This window comes from Acanthaster planci, linkage group LG09, assembly GCF_054643075.1.
Source record: "Acanthaster planci isolate LZ-2023a linkage group LG09, COTS_SCS, whole genome shotgun sequence".
Lineage (NCBI taxonomy): Eukaryota > Metazoa > Echinodermata > Asteroidea > Valvatida > Acanthasteridae > Acanthaster > Acanthaster planci.
In genome coordinates, this window is record NC_141785.1 from 9,818,654 (window position 1) to 9,843,096 (window position 24,443).

At 43.3% G+C, this 24,443-nt stretch overlaps 1 protein-coding gene across 2 annotated transcripts in view; it reads right to left on the bottom strand.

The window, feature by feature from the left end:
* Window positions 1-1,043: 1,043 nt before the first annotated feature.
* The window catches only part of cpd (carboxypeptidase D), a 28,336-nt gene continuing 4,936 nt past the window's right edge, over window positions 1,044-24,443 (bottom strand). The window contains exons 4-25 of one of the 2 annotated variants that reach the window (XM_022237631.2): window positions 24,240-24,403; window positions 21,745-21,918; window positions 21,427-21,618; window positions 20,837-21,114; window positions 20,405-20,507; window positions 19,412-19,554; window positions 18,983-19,149; window positions 18,037-18,464; window positions 15,949-16,118; window positions 14,863-14,960; window positions 14,294-14,528; window positions 13,554-13,662; window positions 12,860-13,062; window positions 12,426-12,547; window positions 10,461-10,656; window positions 9,453-9,594; window positions 8,572-8,721; window positions 8,154-8,276; window positions 7,410-7,474; window positions 5,992-6,123; window positions 4,861-5,155; window positions 1,044-4,132 (exon numbers count right to left, since the gene is read on the bottom strand). In XM_022237631.2, the coding sequence (XP_022093323.2) occupies window positions 3,876-4,132; window positions 4,861-5,155; window positions 5,992-6,123; window positions 7,410-7,474; window positions 8,154-8,276; window positions 8,572-8,721; window positions 9,453-9,594; window positions 10,461-10,656; window positions 12,426-12,547; window positions 12,860-13,062; window positions 13,554-13,662; window positions 14,294-14,528; window positions 14,863-14,960; window positions 15,949-16,118; window positions 18,037-18,464; window positions 18,983-19,149; window positions 19,412-19,554; window positions 20,405-20,507; window positions 20,837-21,114; window positions 21,427-21,618; window positions 21,745-21,918; window positions 24,240-24,403 (3,946 nt within the window). In that variant the 3' untranslated portion in view covers window positions 1,044-3,875. Of the gene's footprint in view, window positions 4,136-4,860; window positions 5,156-5,991; window positions 6,124-7,409; window positions 7,475-8,153; window positions 8,277-8,571; window positions 8,722-9,452; window positions 9,595-10,460; window positions 10,657-12,425; window positions 12,548-12,859; window positions 13,063-13,553; window positions 13,663-14,293; window positions 14,529-14,862; window positions 14,961-15,948; window positions 16,119-18,036; window positions 18,465-18,982; window positions 19,150-19,411; window positions 19,555-20,404; window positions 20,508-20,836; window positions 21,115-21,426; window positions 21,619-21,744; window positions 21,919-24,239; window positions 24,404-24,443 lie in introns of both variants that reach the window. The other variant, XM_022237630.2, reaches the window with a different exon arrangement.

Sequence of the window (24,443 nt, forward strand, 5' to 3'; positions counted from 1 at the left end):
GATACACAAATTGTGGTACCAGAACAGGAAATGGCTCTTCGGCATCTCTTTAATGTTATTGTTTTAGTACGTGTATGTTCTATGCATTTAACTAGAAGAGGGTCTACATGTATTTCCCAAGGCCTCAAACAGAACTGGACCCTCTTCTGGTTTAATCATGGCCCGAGGGGACATTGGCGTGCACTGGTGACCAAATTCATTTTATAACACGACTCAAACTAGAAAAACATTCTTTCAGGGTTTTGACACTGTTTTAATTAACCCAACCCTCCCAAATCCTTTTCTGCAAAGTGGAGGAAATTGGAGGATTCAGGATGTATGGCAAAAGTGCATGGCTGATTTCGAAGGACGGCATATGCGAACGTCATGGATTAGACCTCATGTTGTTTGTGCTTAGTCAAGCACAAATTCAGCCTGATATTTCTTTTGAATCAACTGCACAGCTCAAGAGTGCCATTCGCACTGCCTCAACATAATGACAGGGATTGCTGGAAGATTTTGAAGGATTTGGGCAGTTAGGCACACCTCCAAATGACATTTTCAAGAAATTTTGGAGGATTTAGGCTAAATGCAATTTTTTCATGTTGAAAATTGGAGGATTTCGGAGGATTCAGGATGGTTCCTAGTAAAAAGGCCTAGGGGGTTAGGGTTAAACTTTCAAGAGCACTTCTAAAATTGCAAAATATTGAAGGTTCATTTTATTAGATGCTGCCATTTTTTGTTTTAGAATGACCCATAGCAACCTTCTTCGGGGGACAATAACTAGTCAAAAATTTTCAAGACATGCAGTACCCGACTGGACATTAGTCTCTGGAATTGATGTGAGCGCAGTGTACACACTGACATCAAATTCATATACAAGCCCGTATGAGTGAACCATACGCGACTGTAATTTAGCCAACCAGAATAAAGAACCAGGAAGAGGTGTAATAATTCTCTTTAGTGCCTATTTCCCCAAGATGAATGTTGATTTTTTTTTTTCCAAGTTCAGGGTAACTTCAGTATATTGTTTGAAAATGAAGTAACATGTAAATCCAACCGAATTACTTTGATCCATGAGCCTTTATTCACGATGTTCATAATGCTGAAACATATTCGAAAGAGCATCTTTTCGTTGGTATCATCCTGTAGCCTAAGAGCATTTTCAAAACAAGTGGATTCGGCTTAGATTTTGGTTTTACTGGTTCCAGTCTGAGCTTGAACATGTGATTCTGAACGCTGCTTCAAAATGGCCAGAACCTGTGAAACCAAAGTCCAGCCGAATCCACTCATTTCGAAAATGCTTTTATGTACATGTAATGAGTTTTGCCCAGCCAAAGATTAAAGGGCATAAACCAAAAAAATAATAAATAAAATGATGCAATGCAGCAAAAGTACATTTTCTAACAATTATAATTTTTTCAAGACATTTCATTTTAATGCAGACAAACGACTTCTAGTCATTTCTGTAGCAGTACAATACAGAAAAATGCAATTTTATCTGAAACAGTTCAAATGTGAGGTTTTCTTATCTTTCCAAACACTGTGGGAACCTGTTTCAAATACAGAGCACTGACGTTGGTAAGTAGGGTTCCATACCAAGTGGTCATGGGCAAGTTCCATCAAGGACCACAGGTTAACCAATGCATGTGCAGTGAAGTTGAACTGCAAAGGACCCCAGTCAACCGTTGTCAGATCATTAGGCTGAAGGGGAGAACAGGTGGGCGCAGGAAGGGCAAAATAGCAAGAATAAAAGTGAAAATGGTCGTTAACTGGTAACATACTGTTTGTCCTGCATTTTTGTGACAACTGGTCCTCTCTGCACTGTGCTATTAAAAATGGTTTATGGCAAACAATGATGTGATCAACCTCGACAGGCTGGTGGTGAATGGTCGACTAGACTAGTCCAACCACTGTCGACTAGAGTGAGTTAATCAGTTAATAGTTTAACTCCATGTACATGTAACTCGCCCAATGCTACCTGTCAAACTTATCAGCCCCAACCCCACCCCAACTGCCAAACCTTTTGAAGGATCTAGAAAAACAACGTAGAAACACGCTAACAATCACACACATAAACATTTCCAGAGTGCAAGAATTAAAGAATAAATCCAAGTTTACCCCATCATTCTTGTGACTCTTAGCTTCAGCAGTGTCTTAAAAGAGCGCATGGTAACTTCTGTGAATGTGTGTACCTCATAGGATAAATATATATTTACAGAATATAAATATAATTCAATATCAACTTTTGTTTCCTTTTATTTGATTAGCATACAATTTTTTATATGGCTAGTGATAAATGGTGACAAACTTAAAAATAAAATGCACGAATGCTATTGAACTTTCAGAAAAGGTAAAATTGATGCACTGATTCCCTTATTCACCGACAAAACTCGATCATATCCCTTTCAATCACCCACTTCCTCACCAACTTCCACCTAATATGAATTAACATAAAAAGGTGAAACAAAATACAAAAATAATGTACCGAGTTGGTAAGAACATAAAAATATAGAACTGAAAACAAGAAAACCTACGAACACTGATTAATATGTGCGTATCATGTATGTAACAACAAGCAACTTCCGGACAGAAGAGAAAAGGCAGGCATAGGAGTAACAAAGGAAGATGTAGTGATTCACAGTAGATGCATGCTGCCGGACCAACATTTATAAAACTGAAAAAAACAACAACTTTCGTCTGTGCACGCAGCTGTTGGTCAAAATTGAAACACCTACCCTGTGTTCCTGAACATCTGTGCAAAAGTGTTGAGGCAGTGAAAAAACAAAGAGCCAAAAGTGTATATACAAAACTGAAGGCCGTGCAAAAGACACTAACAAACTAAACTGCAGTACTAAATGTTGCTACAAATACACGTACAGAAAATTCAGATCAAGAAAATAAAGACCAAAGGTTACTCCTTTGGCGTATAATTTAGCTCAATGGACTTCCGCAGTGGTACATGTATATGAACTTTCAATTCTCGCCGTTACACCCCACTTTGACACCTCAGGTGCACGTGTGAAATGGATCTGCGCAATAACTTTCGTGCCAGAAATTTGACCAAATTTGATATGCTCAATTTTAGAAACCAGCAAGTAAAAAAAAGTGTTTTTTATAAATTTGATTCTAATACACATTTCTGTCTTACAAACCTTTCTCTGGAATGGAAAGAGACATTATGATTTACACGCAAGGTTGAAGTAGATTTTCAATACAGTATGTAAATATGACGACTTCAGAAAGCTAAATTTAAGGTTTGCCTACAACACGCCTGTTGCTGGAGATTGCAATGAGGCATGCCTTCTTTTTCTCATATTTCTCTCATATGTAAAGCACTCTTCTTTAGATTTTAGCTCTTTTGTTGCCCCAAACGAACACAGTGCACAAACGGCAGATGTCGGACTGTACCTTTAAAGAATAACACTGTTGTAGCCAAAGACCCTTAAGACCACCACAAGACATTACACGACACAACACAGGGCCTCAAGTCTGAATTGAAGTCACAAGCTGTTCACCTGAACTGTAACAAAAGCATTCCTTTATTGTAAGTTATTGTTCGCCATCTTAGTTGTGACCGGTCTTATGACTGGTCTTGACTACAACACTGACTTACACGCACATGTATAACCCAGGCAGGACCCGTACATCTATATGGGCGTTTGCTCTTTTCAACAACTATTGTAAAGGGGGTACCCGACTTATTCCAACAAAAGTTAATGAACTGTAGAGTTGCATGGCCATCCAGAGGCATCACACACAGAAATTAAGAAGTACTGTGAAGATGTCATGTCAAGTGCTGTTCATTCTAGTCATTCACAATCCAACGGCAACACAATGGCCAGAATATAAGAGACGCCGATGCAACTGACAACTACGAACGAAAAACAAAGTCGTCAGTGTGAACTGTTTCGCGTAAACATGGTTTCGTCTTCACTGGCTGAATCCAGAAAGTCGTGGTACTCCACATTGTTGAGGAGGGGCCGCTTGGAGGTGGAGTTGAACCGACTCAGTGCAATGCGATCCTCGTACTCTTCCTGGTACATCTTCTCCCCGTCCAGGCGGTAGAAGCCCTGCTTCCGACGGCTGCTTTTTGACGGGCGACAGACGTAGACGAGACAGAGAACAGTGACAATAACTAGCATCAAGCTTACTACTGGAGAAAGAGGGAATGAAGAGTGGGAAAAATGGGCGTGAGGGTTAACACACCAAAAGCCCTGCCATGAGGCATTTTTTCAAGACAGATGCAATGAGCAAAAAAGTGCTCATAATTATAATAGGATCCAAAATAGGTTTCAAACAAAAGTTTGGAATACTGTGTGAAAATTTAACCACGTTATTTAGCCATAATGGGAAAAGAAGTCTCTTGGCACATGATACCTACTGACTCCACTAGGCCCAATTTCATAACACTGCTTAACAGGTGATTTTGTTCCCATGGCGACTGTAAAGACTAGTTAATACCTTGCGCAAGAGCAAACATGAATGCAAAACTGCGATGACAGACCAAATACTCTTGCTGCAAATCCGCAAATTGGAACGCATCTCAATTCTGGAGAATTCTGTTTCATGAAGTTTCGTGAAATTTCACTTTGCCCTTGCGTTTGTCTGGAAGATAAACTGGCCTTCACATAGCAAGCACAGTAAAAGGACACTTAACCCAAGTGTATAAAGTGTCTTAAATCGGCACTCCGACTACAGAAATCTCCATGCATGTACACCCACTCCCACATCTAAGCCATAAAATCATGCTTTATACATCAGCATTATTTTTGGCTACATTAAGCCTATGACTCCAACAGCAATGCAACACTATGAAACTGGGTCCCTGAAGGACACTTGACTGGACCACGACAACAGAAAAGATGGATTTGCTTCTACCTGCAATGAGAATGAATACCATCGGTGGAAGGCCCAGTATCTCTTTCGTCCTCTCCATTTCGAAGTCAACCAGCACCGCCTCCCGCTCGTCCCTGTCCACCGTGCACTCCCGGGTCTGGGTTCCCGACCCGTCCGCTTCCACTATCAGCGTGTACTTCCCCGGTAGCAGCAGCAGGTGGAAGTCTCCCGCGGAAGACGAGACCGTGTGGTGGTTTCGACCCTCCACAGCGATTTTGGCCCCCACCACAGGCTGGCCTCTGATGTCGCGGACAAAACCTCTGATGCCACGGTGGGCCTGTGGGAAATCACGACATACGGTCACAAGTTGGTATACCTTGGTTCCTTTTTTGTCCATATTTGGAGCTGATGATTATTTCAACCTCAACCATACAAGAGTTAAAGGACTAAAAAGATTTAACGATTACTGGAAGGAATGCCCGAAAATTACACCAGTCCATTTCATGCAGAATGCTTCCATAAAATACAATGCAACTCACAGCATTTAGCTGCAAAGGTGTCCCCCAAATTTCCTGCAGTTGATCACAAATTGGCAACTATGCCTGAGAATAGCAACGGATTCCTGGAGCTGAGGCCACGTTTTTTTCCAAAGCCTCTCCCAAATCAAACACAAGTGCAGTAACCAATGGCAAAACTCTCTGCACTCACAAGAAAAAGGGGAACACCAAAGCCCCGAATGAAGCCATGGTGCCTGGGTATCACAATCCTGGTACTCTCAAATTCAAGTGCAACCTATGAGGGACTTGACTCATGAAATTGACGTCCCTGAATCCTTTATAGTTACTGAACACTCTGACATAGACAGGTGCCTGACTATGTTGCAGTAATTACAGGTACATGCATGATTTTGAAAAATAATTTTGAGTGGGACAAAAAGGTGAAATGAGATTTTCTCTATAATTCTGAATAACGAACTGGAGCAAATCTGGGTAATCTATCATCTGCCCCTACTGCATCAACTCCATTCTTACACACACCAAAGTGTTTGTACATTTTCACAGGGATTGCCTCGCTTTCGATTCAAGATGGCCAATGTGGGTTTCCTGTGGATTTTCAAGGGGTTAAGTGCACGGTGGCATCCCTGCAGTGCCCCCCCCCCAGGTTACCCCCTACCTGCTGGATCATCTCCATCAGTGGTTGGCGGTGGTCGTCCCACATGCGTTCCAGCTCTGCCTGTGCTGGGTACCTACAGCAGCCGGTGGCCACCGCTATCTCCATGCACTTTATGAAGTCGTAATTGTAATCCTGCACAAATGACCACGAAATACGGGAATCTCATAACCCAAGTCAAAAAAATAAATTGTGACGTGGTGTATTTCATCAAAGTTATGCATCCTTTAAACCTTGTACTGCACTGTTGCAAATACGCTGAGCGCCGTCAACCAAAGTACTAAACTTGCTACTTTACTTATGACACTCAATTCGGCATCTTTCCCGAAATAAGCCACGGTTACCTTTAACTGAGTAGGTACAACAATGACTGGTAATAATTCAAAGCCAGTCTAATCAAGGATCATTGGGCAACTTTTAAAAGGCTCATGATGTTATGTGTGTGTCCTAACCTTGCCTGTGTCCATCGGCATTTGCAACCATATTTTGCGGAACTCTACGTTCTACCAGATTTCCTCAACCACTGATTACCGACAGTTCTGGACCTAACTGTTCTTAATCTGGCTCAACTGGCAATCCAATCTGGCCGATGGGAGGCATGCCTCGATCTCCTTCCAATTTAAAATGACACAGCTTTGTTGAAAACGGCTACCCTTTCCTGCACAATCCCTTTCATTAACCACTTTGCGCCGGTGGCAGTTATCAATGTTGATGATGCTGGGATGGGATAATTATCATTTTTTTCTGTTTTCAAAATTCTTTAAAAATTCCTATCTTCATTTACTGGACACTTACACCCACATGAAGGACTGCCTAGGTTCCTACTCTAATCTGACAGACAACATCTATTGATGTTGGAGTATTTCAGCCAGGCCTGCCGCCTTGTAAAATGAGCCTGGATTTTACGGCGTTACATAATTTGCTTTTGTTCACAAAACTGGCACAGTATGCTAATGACCTCAATAGGGGCCAGATTAGCGTGCAGCGGTACTGTGTGGCTCATCGCTGCGGTGGTGGAGCGCTTTTGTCCCCGGTGGTAATACACTTGCGCGAAATCCCCAAAACCGTGGTATACTGTTTCAAAACAAGGCTGGATTATCTCCACTATTGAGAGTAAGAAAATGTTGGTAATGCCCAGCAGCTCAGTCTTGCTACGAGTACGGTCTTTTGTTACAAGGCCCAGTTCCCTTTGTCCGATTTCGGAGATCCCAGCCAGGCGTGTAGAGAACACGGCAGCAAGTGGTTAACAAATTGAGGAATTCATCTTCACGAAACAACTACAGGTCTGTCAAGCTGATAGACACGTCTTGAAGTGTTTTTCTACCCAATCCCTCCTACTTAAAAGCGCATGAAACACAACAAAGTGAGAAGCCTTAGGACAGTTGTCTTGAGTGGTAGGTACACATGTAACAGTGATTTACCTGCATGCTACCATCATAGTTTTCCCAAGCAGCTCCATTCACAATGCCGTCCTGGAATCCAGTGGCTGTAGGCAGCAAAAGGAAGGAGAGATGGACATTTATCTTCGGCACTGTACCACCTCAGAAGTGTATCATTTGATTTCGCTGGCGGCGCGGGCACATGGCCATTTAGTCCCAAGCCAAGGTTCTCAACAGAACAGCTCGGCTGGAAATCACTGCTTGGTATTAACTGCAGTGACATAGTAACAGACGTCTCCTTGAAGGCTTTGAGTGTTAGCTTGCTAATACAGTCAGTGTTGGAGTCGAGTCCATCGCAAGTCCTTTCACAAGTCCCTTCACAAGTCCTTTCACAAGTCCAGTCACAAGTCCCTTCACAAGTCCAGTCACAAGTCCCTTCACAAGGCCAGTCATAAGTAACAGGGTGAACAATGACAAAGGAATGCTTTTGTCACAGCTCATTTGAATAACTTGTGAACTGGCTAAAGACTGAATGACTCGTGACAGACTTACAGGGACTTGTGATGGACTCGCATACAACACTGCCTACAGTCTCATAGAGCTTAAAATGCTACAGTTGGCAGACTTTCTCTGTCATTAAACCAACAAGTGGCTCCAAGAAACTGGGCCTCATGCAAACTCCTAATGTTGGAGCTGCACTGTTTGTAACACAGTTTAATAACTTCTTGCTCGGGGAAAAGAAAATGGCCTTCATTTGGGGAAAAGTCTCTACATGCAAACACTTACTTGTATCATTTGGGCACGGAGCACCCAAATGCATTGTGGGGTGCAGATTGGCATATGTTTTTGCGAGGTGGACGAAGACATCGTCGTCCGGGGTCGGATTGGGCAGATTTCTTGATGCATACGCTGGAAAGTCAATGAAAATTTGACCGAAAAAAGCTGAATACTGATACAATCACATGCAAGGACAGCTGTCATCAATTGGATTCCATAGTAAATACGTACAGGAGTAAAGAATCTATACATGTACGCTACTTGATACATGTCATAAGCCAAAGCTATCGTGAGACTGGCCAGTACGTTTTTTTGTGTGTGAACCGTACACCTGCTTATTGCTGTAGGCAGTCTGCTGTATACCTCTGGCAGTATGCTCAAAGCGTCAGTAAATCTGGGTGCTGATTACGATAAAGCATATTCTCACCTGGGTGGCGATTGCTTGTGTAAGGGTATCTGACTACTGATGTGCCGCCATACAGGGCCACAGACAAGGTGAACGGTCTGCTGTGCAGCCAGTCAATCACATTTCTGGTTTCAGGCCGAACGTCCGCTTCACTCCTGTTTACTGCTAAACCTGAGACAGGGGTTGAATGGCAACAAACTACGGTGTGTCACTGCGACACAATGCTACAACGGCCTTTTTAAGCCGGTTGCGATTAAAAGGAATCTTTGTAAAGTTACACTTAATAGCACAGAGGTAAAGCCAGGCAAACGTGGGCAGAGTCCAGCTAGAGGGGTCTTATTGGTATCTGTGAATTGGAATCTTTGCATTGCTCAGCACACAAGTCCAAGTAAGAAGTTCCAAGGGCAAGGTCAGGAACTGCCGAGGGTGATTGTGGCACAGACTTCAAGGAGAGTTACGACAGGTGAGTGGATTAAGTGCCTTGGGGAGATTAAGGCTAAAACAGGGTCCTTACCCTGTAGGGCCCAGTGGCTGTTTCGGGGAAAACATGGAAATAATGCCTTGCTTTCCTCACCAGTTTATGGACCAAACTGTGACTGTATTCTGCAAAACGAGTCTTGGGACAATTTTTTTTTCAGTAATCTTGTTTAAGTTTACATTGAAGAGAGCAAACTGGGGTCTTTGATTTGATGTAGCATTCAGTTTGACATCCTGATGTAAATATCCATCTTGTGGGTGAAAAACAGACAGGTTCCTACAGACTTCCGCAGTACAAGATTCTCTCAAAGATCTTTCACTCAACAGCAGTGCTCGCAACCTGTGACACAGTTTTCTCATGCTGGGTGATAAATAGCGATGCACCGGCTTGCGGTACCCCCAATTTACTGGAGAGCTGGACTCACTTGGGAAGTCTTTGTCCAGGTCAATGCGGTCTGACTTTGCCGGTCCAACATTTCCTGTGCATGTTCCCTGTGTGTCCCAAGCATTCTCGCTCTCATCAGGGTTCATGTTGGGAAGCAGATGGATGTGTGTTCTGTCAACCAGCTACGGATGATGTGAACAAAATCTCACTGTGACCTTCAATTCCTGTTACGAATTGCTGAAGAATGACCTTTTCAACTATAACACTCACCACAAAAGTTGCGAGTTAGATTTGAAAGCCATGTGACAGAAAAAAGGGCAAATTAGCCAATAGGCTGTAAAACAATCCATGTTGTGTAACAATGGTATCAAATACAAACTTTGACCTAACTGACATATAGTTTTGTGGACCTTGGCAAACCATTATCAAACTGTGTCACAGCATCCTGAGTGCTTTCAGTGGTGTGGTATCAAAACAAGCAGTGATTCGTGAAGCATTCCATTGTTCTGCAACCTTGCCTTGGGGAAAACACATTTCTCCAAGGACCACCTTGAGAGGCTAGCTTTTACTCCACCGCAAGATAAAGCAGTCAATGTTTTGTTTTTATAACACCTCTCCCACAGATTCTGATTAACTGGATCTAGCTCCATATGAAAATACATCAGTTTGGAATAAGGAATTTCTTGAAAATTGACCAGTACTTTTCCAAGCTATGTCTTCACAAAATGGCTGAGCCCAGCTCTGTAGCAATAGCGCATCAGAATGCCACGTGACACGCAGCATTTGCACACAATGCCAGTCATCATGTGTACAGTTCTTTGGTTGCTACCGGTCAACTTCTTTTGGTTGTGCACGACAAAATACAGTGTACATAAATGGGGAATGCCAGTGTACCTAAATGGGGAATGCCATGTGACTGGTATTCAGCCAATCAAGACAGAGAATCTGTTGGTGATGTATTATGATTAAGGCCCCAAATTAATTTAAAAAGGTATTTTAAAATGGTCACTTTGGCTGAGTGCATTGTAATTTTTTCACTTCAAACTACCTTAGTGATGACATCATCATTGCCATAGTTACGCAGCAGATGATCAGCCAGCCCAAGCAGGAGTTCCCTCCCTGTTGGCTCGTTACCGTGGATGCCAGCCACGAATTTGACCTCCGGCTTGCCCGGGGAGTGATGGCCTGGGTGTTTCCCGATTTCCAGGGTCCAGAGCTGGTGGGAGGCGGCTGACCTGCCAATGCTGTAAAAAGATGGAAGACCAATCAGAAAGGGGATTCTCTCTTCAGATAGAATGAGGCCCGAATAGAGCTGTTACGCCCCAACTGTACCATCCGTCCCGACCACAGCATGAAGTGCTAGTGTGTGTCAGAGCATGTGCAAATGTGATCTTGTTTATCCCGGCAACTCCTGCTTGCAGAAACCAGTTACGTGTGCGATGGTTGAAATGCCAGATTTTTTGTCATGTTTTGGACAAATTCTGGCAGGTGTGAGTTGTATAAAGGTGGAGAAGGCCAAGAGATTTTCAACTGAAATTTGCTGACTTACAGCTGGGCCAGCCCAATGCAACACTACAGAGTACCGGAGTGTGACGGCATTTTGAACCAGGAAGTATAATGTAGCGTATCCTGTCTATGGACTCTGACGCTGACAAGAACTACCCGGTCAGGCTCAAATCTCCGTTCCGGGCAAAACTGCTATGTTTATTTTCACAAAAGCAAAAGGGCTGTCTGACACACAAAGCTCCAGACACGAGGTGTCTAAGACGGGGACTGTGCCAGGCGCGAGACGGGAAAGCCACAGGCCGTTCGCATACCAGCGGGGGCAGACAGCTAGCTCCATGCGGGTCCGAGCTGGCGCCCCAACCGGCCGAACCCGCCGGCGCTACAATAACAAAAACGAATGGAGTAATGGCATATGTTGATTCATACACTAGTTCTCGCGCTTTGCCTTTTACACAAACAGTTGTGCATGTGACGTATTCACTTCAGTACCCTATATAATTGGGGTATAGCAGAGCTAAGCATAAATGGTTTCAGCTGGCAACCTGCTTCTGCTAAACAAGTACTTAGCAAATGTGGCCCACCATTGCAAAACCACATTGACAGCGTCTTACGGTCGGTTTGCATTCTAGTTGACTGTGGATTAATCAATACCACCAGAAGGACAGAGTTAGGGACATCTAATCAACCATTTGGAACCAGGCCCTAGGGTCTCAAGAATGATGGGATGGTTTGAACTATCTAGTTGACCATTTAGACCAGACCCTGGGGTATGGTTGCACCATTGGTTATCAATAGCCGATTTCATTTATCATTACGGAGGCAACCATTCACATGAAAATAACTATATCAGATTTCAATGACCATGTATGCTACGAGATTCAAAGCAAATGGTGAAATGTGAGTAATAACAAGATTTTGAAAACCAGGTTGACTAGGGTTGTTTGAGCGGAACAGAGATGTCTGTGCACATTGTTAAAAAGCAACCGACAACTGGTCAAACTATACTTAGCACCCAAACATGCCCCAAGATGTCGTTGACCATGTACGTCGTGAGGGTTGCAGCCAAGGGTTAACAACTAGTTTAGGGCCGGCGACCATTTAGAACCGGTTTGAAAAGGGCCCCCCGGTAAGCTCGCCCTGTTGCAAAAAACCCCTTTCATACCGGCCTGGCTACCGGCCAGGGATGCTGGACTAGTTGTTGATCTCGAACTTCTCCATCCTGGGGTCTATTTTTTTGCAAGTACTGGTACATGTAATATATCCAAGAAGGAAGCTGCTTGTGGTTTTTAATCCTTCAGCTCTATACAATGTCTACACTAATCCGCTTAGACCCCTATTCATCTGTGGAAGCATGGTGGGGGAAGCCTTTCATCAGGGACTTTGAAATGCTGATGTACAGACAGGCCTGATACCGGCCTGGAGTAGCCTGAATACCGGGCAGGCATTATACAGGGTGGGCTACCGGGGGGCCCTTTCAAACCGGGTCTAAATGGTCGCCGGCCCTTACCTTTTCAGGTTGGTAATATCGGGATAATTGGTAGCCAGGTGGCGTAGGTATTTCTCCATTGTTTCATAGTTGTGATACGCCAGTCTGACAGGCTTCTGGAGTTTGAAGATGACCTTCTGCATCTGGGAAAGTAACAGATTTCTGATGAACTTAAGTGAACAAAAACTTGGTCAAAATATGGGCACACTCAAGGTCTAGGACCTAGAAGGGTTTCACATGCAATGGGATCCTCCTGGTGAGCCAGAGAGGTCATCAGCTAGTGTGGTCTTGCAACGTTGAACGTAGCTTCCTGCACAAATACACTCACTTCTTTATTTCATTCAGTTATACATTGCTGTACCCACATTGCATCAATGTGTGTTCATCACAGCAATTTCGCCACAAGCACGACACTTATGGGGGAGGCAAAATCTTGCCTTATTCGAGGTGCCTACCTGGTTCTTCTCGACGGTGACGTGCTTCATGATCGGCGTTAATCCCGGTGCCTGGGCTATAATCACATGATCACCGGGTGGCAGCAGGCGATGGAAGCATGCAGACGGACCAGAGAGGGTGATGTTGCGAACGTGGCCGACCAGCGTGACGGTTGCATTGAGCAAGGGTAAGCCCTCGCTGTCCTGCACTGCACCTCGAATCCCTGTGAATCAGATGAAATAATCTTACCTTCCAAACTGTATATACTCAGAGTCTCTGGCCCGTTCACAATAGACAGAGTGCGATCCACTCCAAGAAATCATGGCTGTCATGTCCCTAAGCAAGCCAAGGTCCTTCACCTGAACAATGCTGAATCGCTCAGATGAAATGACTAGCAAAATGTTCGATTTTCCCAGCTTTTGCGGTTACATGTACTCTGTTCCGAGTGTTTCTAAGGATGCACTTGGTTTAAGTTTTTAAATTTAGGAGGACTGTTGTCATAAAGAAGACAAAATCTTAACCCAAACTGCCCATGGGAGCATGCAAAATCAAATTGAAATGGGAGAAGTAAAGATGCCATCGCTTGTACTTTCTGGGTAGAAAGCGAGTTTCTTTTTACGAATTGTCCATTGTTAACAAAACAGAATGGTTGTGGTCAGCCTCCATCAGTGTCCGCAAATTGTCCATGTAACTGTTTTGAGAATGAACCACTACCTTGGTGTGCCTGACGTATGAACCCCATCAAAGGCTCGAGATTCTCTCTCCAAAGTGACTTCAATGCTGTGTGCGGAGGGAACTTGCAACAGGACACATGGCTGGTAATCTAAATGGGGAAAGAATGAGCTGAACATAACCGGATGTGATATTGAGGTTACGACAAGTCCTTGTCAAAATCACGGATTCAGCCCCATTTCCAGGTTATGTCACAGATTCAGGTCCCACATGTTCATCCACAGATTACTAAGGCCCTCCCCCCCAAAAAAACTGTTTGTCTCTGGTCAGACTGATGTTCCGGAATTGATGTGGGAATGCGTCTTTTTTTTTTCCCTCTGGGTTTGGATTGTACAGACAATTGCAGACACATGTTGTCGAGTCATGGAACTAGACCAGCTTTATTATGATTATAAGCCGACATCAAACAACTTTGTATCCACAGTCTGCTATCATTGTTCAACATCAATCTTGTTGGGATCTATCGCCCTGAGTAAAATATCAAGCTGCCCGCAAAAATGATGAATCAGTGTAGCAATAGAGGGCACCGTTGGAGCTCTCACACAGAAAAAGACAGATTGATGTGCAGCTCTCGCACAGAAAAAAAAAGATTGATGTGCGTGCTTGAAATCAACACGTGCACTGACCAGAGACAAAGACTTTGGGGGGGCCTTCGGGCTCTCCTTTTTTCAAAGAGTCAATTTGATTAATGCTAAATTTATTCATTTGACTGGAAGTCTCACCATATAAGTTCCTTGATTCAGGTACATGTAATCCTGTAGGGTGTCCGGTTTGGACATCCAGTCCGACCCCCGGACAATCCCTGCGTGGCACCGGCGGCCGTGGCAGAGCACCTCCGTGTGCAGAGTGGGATGGTCCAGGGCGTAGGTCGTGGCCAGGTAAGACAGCAGGTCGTCGTCTTCTGTGACCGCTCCCTGGGTGAGTTTATTATTGGCAGCGGTGGTGTCAAGAGGATATCTAAGGAGTTGAAAGGAATTCAGTGTTAATGTTGCAGTTTAACAAGCTAGCAGAGCTGACAAAAATCTATTATACCAAACAAAAAAAATCATTTCAGACACTGAATGTAAGTGCTTTCAATGACTTTGAGATCATGAGTGCTGAAAAAAATACGTATAGCACATGTACATGAACTCTATGGCAGTACAAATGCCTTTCATGCATTTACATTAATGATATCCCGGGAATCTGACCAAATCTCAAATAAATGTGCAGGACCAGCAGACCATCTGTTTAACAGAACATTAAAGTAATTGCAGATTCTGGATGTTTTAGTTTCTGTGTACTAACATACCTGACCCACATACCACCAGCCTCGATGCTGAGCACCAATGTGTAATGTGTGGCTGTTAACAGGTTCTTCACTAGAGCCAACTCAGGTCTGTTGGAAAGCTGCAACATAAAAGGATGATGGAACTAGACACTGATTACTGCAATGTTGAAGTCAGCTGGAAAAAGTCAGCTGACTTCTTGCACCACAACATGTGACACTGTTAAGTCAGAAAAACAAGCTTTTGAGATTTGATATCAACACTCCCCCCCTCAAAAAAGGTGACAAGGTGGCACTCTGAACAAGCATTGTATTTTAATAAAGTCTGAGCAATTTGCCTCTGTGGACATGTGAAGCTTTTTAATCCACAATTTCTGTGAACATTACAAATGACAATTTTCCTTACACATGAAAAAAAATTGAAAATGTCTCAGTTGGAATCAGGCATAGGTAGGTTAAAAGAGAGTTTCTGAAGTTAGTATTTATGGCCCAAAACAACCCTGTAAACTGAAAAAACTATTTGGTAGCCATTGGCTCCTAATGGGGAAAAAGCTAGGCGCCAGCACTTTTATGAACTTAAGTAATCAATTGACCCCTGAAGGGAAAACATATTGTTGCCTGCAAAATGGCGAGCAATAACTTTTGATCTCAGCCTACAGTAAAACTTATGTACAATTAGTACATGTAACAATAAACATGTTAAGTTCAAGTTGGTACATTAACTTATTTAATGTTAATTGTACACAGATTTGACAGAAGTGCACTACTAATCACCACATGCGCTGAATATTAGTAATAATATAGATTTATATAGTGCAATTATCTGGAAAGCCAATCAAGGCGCAATTCCATTATTATTCATATTTATGAATGTACATACACACATGCACTGTACATGTACTGAACATGTATCGCGATCACACGCACGATCTGCACAGGGTATGAGGCAATGTTGGCTGGTTCCCGATCTAAACATACATGTACATTGTTGATGCATTGAATACGGACACCACGGCTGTTTTCACAGCTTGGGCTCCATCTTTTTCTGCAGCACAAGTAAAGACTGAAACGTAGCTAATTCCAGGGAAGCATTTTCATGCTGTGTCTTACCAAGGTCCCATCGGGAGCAATCCTGTGGTCAAAAGACTCGCCAGTGAAGTGTTCTCCTTGGCAGTCGCCTTGCTGGGACTTGTTAAAGCCATCCAGGTCGATGGATGGCACCACAACGATGGAGGTGCGGTTGAGGATCTCGCTGACACCTGTGTCGCCTTTCTCATAGCCTAGTAGGGTGAGGGGCCATGACATGTGATGACCATGAGGAGTAAGCTCACTGCTGTTGTTTTTGCGTTGCTTTGTTGCAGATGTCATTGTTTGTTGTTGTGTTGTTCTGATTTTGTTTCTCATGGTTGTACTGTTGAGACGGTTGTCTTTCTGATTATTCTCTTGATGCTCTTTACAGGAGTCAGGTTGGCCTTTCACCTCTGCGACCCGGGTTCGAATCCCACCTAGGTCAGCATGTGGATTGTGTTTTCAGTCCCTGCCTCACTGTGTGGATTTTCCCTGGGATATTCATCCTAGGTTTTCCTCCCACCTCTAAACCTGTACATTTCTTCATTGTCTTCTTATCATAACTTCATCCTGTAAATGGCACCAAATGTGCAGTTGGATGAACCGATATATATAAGCAAATAAATGTTGCCCCTCTTGTTTTGCTAGCTGCACTGAACATTCTATGAATTTGCTGGTGTGGCGTTGTTTTGTTCGCCACTGCAAATGCTGCAATTGTCACCCATATTACAATTGTGGAGTAGCCATGTTGTTGCACTGGAAGTATTTGCTTGCTTGGTTCTTCCTCATTTAATACTTTTGTCTCTGTAGCTGAAGATGCTCAAGATAAGCTGTGTAAAAGTGGAGCTGTGTGTGCTTTATGGCAATCCATCAAGCCTACCTGATACATGTACTTTGGTGTTGATGTTGTTCATGCTTATTCTGTCATTTTCTTCTTTATTCGTCATCCTTGTAATTAGTATATTTGTCTACTTGCTTTGTTTTAATTTGTAACTGGTAATTAACTTTTATACGATTAATTTTATTTTCTTTTAAAGAGGTACATGTAAGGAAAAGAAACCTTCTTTCCCCAATTATAACCTTTAAACAATACACTGCAAGACAATATTTCAAAATTAACATGAAGAAATTGAAAACTTTTCCCCACTCATGGCAAAAAAAAATGTCCACAAAATGGGATTCCGAAAGTCCTATCTTTGCCAATTTTAAAAACATTAATTATGTATTAATGATATGTCGGTGACCCCAAAACATCATATGGGAGTGTATAAACAGTGTGTATCTTTCACGCTTGACCACAGCCAGGTTTGGGACTGCCACAGCAGTCCCCCAATACTGCCAAGTTCCGTGCTGTCGTCCTCATTCATCAATGAGTACATGGTTACTTTCATAGTAACTGAATCCACTCACTTTCATGAGAAAAATCTTATATGTGTTTATCTCTTTTTCTTCGACACATTGAAAAGTGTAGACTCGTCACTAAACAAGCCCGCATGTGGGTGGCTGACTTTTTCTAGAAGCTATGTGTACACGCATTACAAGGTAACCCAAGATTCAGGTCTGGGTACTGACTACTACGCTGACCGCGTCACTCTGTGAATAATCTGTCGCCACACTGCACGTGAACAAGAGTGCTCTCTCACGTGTATGCCTCAAAAAATATGTTCCTCTCCACAGTCAACATGTCGTACTCCATTTCAGAACAGATCTCACAATTATTTTGACCAGCTAAGGGTAAGATTTGAGATACATCTTAGAGATTCATGTATATTGTGCATTTTCTACACATCATCAAAACTCATTTTAATGCATTTGGGCTGCAACGATGCCAGTTTACATGCATGCTTCATGCATGCCTGCTGTGCCTTTCTCCCAAATAATGTCATCAACCCAACATCAAGGAAATTTTACGAAATTGGCCCAGTTGGTCGTGGAGAGAAATTGCCTCTTATTTCTCTCGTGTTGATTTTCAGGAGACAAATCCATTGTATACTGGTTTTTGGGTGGCCAATCTGCCTCCAAACCCTAGACGTCAAAATATTTGAAGCCTTTTCCTTAGCGCTTCAACCAGACTGCAAAGATGAGTTTGTTTATTCTTGGAATCTGTGCGAAGCAATAATGCACCTCTACCTTCTGCCAAATGCTGGATCAGCCTCCATAGAATCTCCCGCCCGGCTGGCTCGTCCCCTCTCAATCCCCCGATCAGAGCCACCCGCGGCCGGTCGCTTATGTCGCCTTGGGCGCTGGGGGCAGTCAGTATTGCCCCGGTCACATCCTGGCCGGCTGCGGTGGTCCCCAGGGGCAGTAACCTCAGAACCCCGGAGGCTCGGTACTTGGTCTCCAGCTCCTCCAGCTTAGCCGCCAAATCCAGGTTAGAGAGGTAGCCGGCAAAGTTTTGTGGCAGGCCAAAGTCGAACGTCTTGGCCCAGTCTTGGTCGGATAGGACAGTGTTGACTGGCTTCTCCTTGGGCGGCTGTCCCCTGCTGCGCCCCAGGGTGAAATTGAGCATTGCCGCCCAGTCTTCAGGGACGATAACAGTCTGAGTCTGCGGAACAAATCTGAATAAAATACAAAAATTTGTTAAAGGAATGCCACATCATTGACATTCCAACTGCAGTACTACAATACTCAAGAGCAAGAAATTTGCAATGAATAACTTTTTAACAATTAATGTGACAAATGAAAAACAGGTGACATCTGGTGTAAAAGGTTTACTTGTCTTTCCCCCTTCAACAGTTACAAGTTACACATCCACCCCTTTGAAAATGACATCTGAATCACGGCTGGATAAGAAGAATTTTTTTAAGAGGAGTGCAGATATTTTCGCTGCCCTTCTCAGACGCAAAGCTACATTTTATGGCTGTTTAAATGCTTTGAGAATAAAGTAAAGTCAAACAATCCCAAAATATTATCCTTTAACCAAAAAACTACACAACAAACAAAAACTATGCAAAAACAGAATAGGTGGAATTGAACTGTCTGTCCCGCGCACCTGCCAGTGATCTTCCCAAGACTGACAACAAAGGTGCTCTGAGGATGTCTTACAAAAGATCAAGCGTACAAGCACTTTTCTTACCCATCAGCAGCAGCAGTAATCTCATATGTTCCGGGTACGAGCAGCCGCCAGTAATCACCGTCCACGGCGGTGACCAAGCTGTGATCGATCCCCGCCACGCTGATGGTGGCGTTGTCGATGCCTTTGCCCTGCTTGGTCACCACGAAGCCTTTCACTCCTTTCTGGACCTGTCACAACGTGCAGAAAATTTTCAATACAAGCTGTCACTGATTGTTCAGTGTCTGGTGCTTGGTTGATTTAGATTTAATTTAATGAGAAAAAAAGGGAAAACTCTAAAGAAAGCACGCTTAGAAGTATGACCAACGCCCAATATCAAATGCAAAGGAAGCAGAAAAATAGACACACAATTTTTCTCATTCCAAAACAAACCAAAGTGATGCCGAACGATGTCTCTGTAATCTGCAGAAAGGTGAAGGGTTACGGACCCACCTGCTCTATAAGAGCCAACATGGCAACTTTGTTGGCATCCCAATAGCTTTTCAGGTCCTTGGCCCATGGGTACTTGACGCAGCCCAGCTCTAGCGTGATCTCAAAGCAGTTACTGTGAAGGTAGTTCCAGTCTTGCATCCCACCTTTTATGATTAACATGATAAAGGAAACAGTGATATAAACTTAGGGCTTATATCTTTAGTTTTCACAAACCTAATCCATTAGTTCCATTTGTGTCACAAGAATTGACCCCTGGCCTGGGGCACTTTTAGTTGAAAATTGGTCCCCAGCCTGCATGCCACCTGTACAAATTGCAATGAGACCTTCTTTCGTCCTCAACTATTAAAGGATCCATGAAATGAATTTTTCTGAGCAGCAGTTTTTGTGTATCACGGTACTCTTCTTCAATTCATAAAGACTGTTTGACATCCTTTTTTGGGTTACATGAACTGAAAAGTGCACTTTTCAAACATTCAAAACTGACCAAACATTTACAAACAAGTGAGGGTGCTTTTGCTTCCATGTAAGTCCTGCAAGACATGGTTCAGTTTGCATGTTTCATGTTCAAATTGTTTTCTCAAAAATTTGGAGAAATTTAATTTGCTATCTGAAAACATTTCTGTGAAAAGGTTGCTTGTAATTGCCATATACTAACACAACAATAAATTGCCAAAGGAAATTAAATCTACAATAGCAGCGTTTAAAAATCTGGGAATTTTCTGTGCACTAATTGGTGCAGCATTGAGATTCAGTGCCTTGGATGACATCATAGTTCTGCTTATGAATATGCAAATGTGCATTGGCATAAATACCAAAAAAGCTCCAAAATATGGGTTTAAATTACACAACAAAAATTTAAAATAAGGTTATTTGACACCCAAAGGTGCACTTTCAAGGGTTTTAGAAAAATCTTTCTATTTCATGGTCCCTTTAAGTCACACACAATTGTCCATCAGTTCTATCTTCAGCGGGTAAATGCAAGACGGTCCTTACCTGATACACTGTACCAAGCAGCTCCGTTTGTGATGCCCTCTTTGAAGTTTTCATGGGGGTAGAGTTTCGGACACGGATGACCAAGATGCATGGTGGTGTGAGCCTGTGAGAAGAAATGGATGTTTCTACCAATGCATATGACACGTACATTGAGATACATGTAACCTTGCAAAGCAAAAATAGCGGAAAGAGAGCTCCTTAGATCCGCGAGGACTATCCACAACAACGCATGATCTTGTATGAAACTCGGCATAGTTATTTGTCATGTCCAAACACAGGTGAAAGAGATATACTGAATTCAAATGTTACTGAATTTTTGGCACCAGTTCAGTGAGTTTGTATTTCACTTCAACCATCGTCCTACTGGTGTGGTGTCAAGCACACAGAATCTTGCTGGGTGTAACATAGTAAAGATTCCAACCAACAACCTACCATTGAATAAGCCTCGGTGATCTGAATGAAGACATCGTCGTCCGGGCATTTACTGTAACCCGCAGTTCCTGGCTTGTTATCGTCCCATGGGTAGTTGGCCACCAGGGACCCGCCGTGGAGGCTGGCCGACAGAACAAATGGGTAGGACTGGATCCACTGCATCATGGCCAATGTCTCGGGCTGTGGCCGGCCCTCGCTTGGCCCATACTGGTCGGGGAAGTTGCGGTTCAGATCCACATTGTGAGCATTATTGCGGCCATCGGTGCCCTGTACATCTCCTGAAGGCCAACACACAAAAGTCTATCGATCAATGCTGCTAAGAACTCCTTCTTGGCAGCATTGATCGATGTGCAGGCGACTTGCATCAAGGCTACCATTAGAACTGTCAATCAAGTCAGTGAGGGTAAAAGGCTTTAGATCCTGGCTGGTAGTGGAGAGCCTACTGTTCAAAGCGTGGCGTGGCTGTTCAATGACGGAGCCAGGATACCGGTTACGATTTCTAATTCTGCTTGCTCTTTCAGTTTGTAGTCTCAATTAACTATTCAGATATGTCAGACAGTGCTCTTTTAACAAGCCAATCTGTAACTCACCTTCATGTGCTTTCTCAAACCCATCCGGGTTGATGGCAGGCATGAGGTGGATACGTGTGTTGTCTACCAGGGCTGTGATCTCGGCCGACCGGCCGTAGTTCTCACAGAGGAACTGGATCAGGTTCAGCACCAAGGCCCGGCCGACGACCTCGTTGCCATGGATATTTGCGACGTACTTGAACTCCGGTTCGCCTGTGGAAACAACAGAGTACCACTGTCAAATATACTGATTAAAAACTTACAGCTAGAGTGTCCAGTCAGGCTAACAGGCACTGTGCAAAATCTCCAGCCAAAAACCTCTAGTCCAACTCTTCTTACCAGGCTCATGAACTCCTGGGTTATCTGTGATCTCCAGTACGTACAGTGTCCTTCCCTGCACTGAGGTCCCTACAGAGTACAGGCTGGTGATGTGTGGATACTGGTTGGCGTAGGCTTGCAGGAAAGTCTTCATTTCCTCGTAGTGGTAATGCTTGAAGAGTGTCGGCTCAATAACTACGGGGAGGAAGAGAGTTGAAAAACACACTGAAGCAAGGCCAGCTGAAGTGGCAAACAACACTCACCAGGAAGCATCTCAGGACTTGTTGAGTATTTCAAGTATTGCTGTAAACTATTTTGATTGACTGCACTCACACTATTGCCAACCCAAACAGACTGGTCTTTAATGTTACACTACACGTACGGGGAAAACTCAACTCGTAAAATGGTAAAAACATCTGACATTCACATTTCCTTCATGTTCCCGCCTGGGAACAATATTTCACAAACACTTAATCGAAATGCACAGAGTCACGTGGTTTCAATATTTAATAAATAAAGTGACGCACTGTACCAGTTTACAGTGAAGCTTCAAGAAATTCTCACAAACGGCATTTTACACAAATATTTTAGGGATTTCAGATACAAGTTTGTCTTCGTTTATTATTTGTTGAATGATGTCACAAATCGTCTTTTCCCCGACTATTTGCATCTAGAACATCTCTTATGCTGTCTGCATTTTACAACCACACGGGAACTTGACTTGAAGAGCCAAATGCAAGGCCATAACAAAACTTGCCATTTCAACAAACCTTGATCCATTGTAAACATGCATTGTCAAAGAGCATCAAGTAATCCATTTACACGTACCATCAGAACAACGGTAACAAGGCCAGGCATTGCCTGAAGCGTTCTGCCTGCTCGTTTGTTGAGCTTAGCATGCAACAAAAGGCATACAGTCAATCCTTTTTTTTCCTACAGTGTACCAAAGGCATAAGTCAGCCAAGCAAAGGTTGTGAGATTGCAACAAAACTCGAACATTGTCAATAATGTGGCTATTTTTGATAAAACCTTTCTTAGTACAAAGCATTCACTATTTAGAGCACACTGTGAATGTATACAGGTTGCCTCGGGTATTGGTACCACTAGTTTGAACTGTACTGTACACTGTACATGTCAGTAAGTTGTACCGTATATGTACATGTACACTGTAGCTCTTCTGTGAGTAATCTACACATACGTTAAAATGCACAACTTGAAAACGTGAGATTTGTTTGAAGACTTGCTCAAATGTTTGATCCATTTTAACTTCGAAACCTGTGGTCACTCTCTTGACGCTTTTTGGAGGATGTGCAGATGATGGTGCAATGTACGTGTATCACATGTATACATGTCTTTCATCCTGTCTGAGGAATGGAAAACTGAGAGACATCCAGAGATTCATCGTTTTGGAGAAACGATCTTCTGTCAGACATGTTCCCCTTACACACTGCACATAATCAGTTCACACAGTGTGTAACATTTGTGGGCTTTGTACAGGGGACTGTTTAAAGGAGAGCACTGCATCTTACAGTTCAAGGTACAGTAAAATGTGAAAGTGGGTTCAGTCACCGAGTACAGAGCTCAGGAAGACAGCAGATCATTCCAAAGTTGGGTTGTGGCCATACAAGGTGTACCTGTGACACTTCAGATTACATGTGTACTGCAGATGCAGTCTGCAAGCCAGAATTCCCCCTTCCTCCCTCCCTCAACCTGCTCTGATAGAGGGTTTAACTTCAATGCCTGTGTGGAACTCCATATGACAGACTGGATCCCATATTCAAATTAAACACCAAAATGCCTTCCACATAACTGTAAAAGCGTACCCCACCTCCCAATTCCTTCAATAATTCTTCTCTTGGCAGTGCTGACATTCTGGTAAAAACAGGAAATGTTTGATTATATGCAGTTTCCCTTAGCACCTTAGTCATGGGATCGTGGGGTATTTCCAATATGACCAAATGGAAATACATAATGTACACACAGCTCGAAGTACAAAATGTCCTAGAAAAATACAATTCAAAACAATGTATCAAGGGCAAACTAAATGCACAGTAAGTGAGCAAACCTGTAACATGTTTTTTTCAGGGGTACACATGTAGGTATATGTAACATGTAAAATGCCCGGTAACATGTTGCATGGGGGGGTAGGTAGCACGTAAAATTCCCCTTTTACATATAATGAGCGATGATAAGACTTTGATAGGTGTGCAGTATCACTCATTGAGACATAAAATTGAGGCACTTTTGAAAGTTTTGTCACATTGTCAACAGTTCTATTCCTGATCAAGTCTTCACACCGAGCAGTCAACTTTTCCCGGGAAAAAAAATTCCTTCAGTATTTCCAAAATACGTGTACTTTGTTAGTGGAGGACTTTTTTCCTGGGGAACCTTGACTGAACTACTGTTTGGGCAGGCTTGAGTGATGGTAAGAATTGCAATGGACTCAAATACAGCAGAGTGCTTCGCGTGAAAATTGAATCTATCTGAGCAAAACTGGCAGACAGAGGCAGACTCACTTTCTTCTTCTGCTTCCTCCTCTTTGATCTCTCCCTCCACATCCTCGGTTTGTTTGGTCTTCAGGTCCAGCATATCTGGACTGCCTTTGGGAACCAGGAAGATTTCAATCTCTTTTGGGTCTCCGTCTGTCACCACCACCGTCTGGGCATCGCCTGGCCGGTACCTGACGTGAAAAGCCAACAAGACCAACAAGTTTTTGCCAG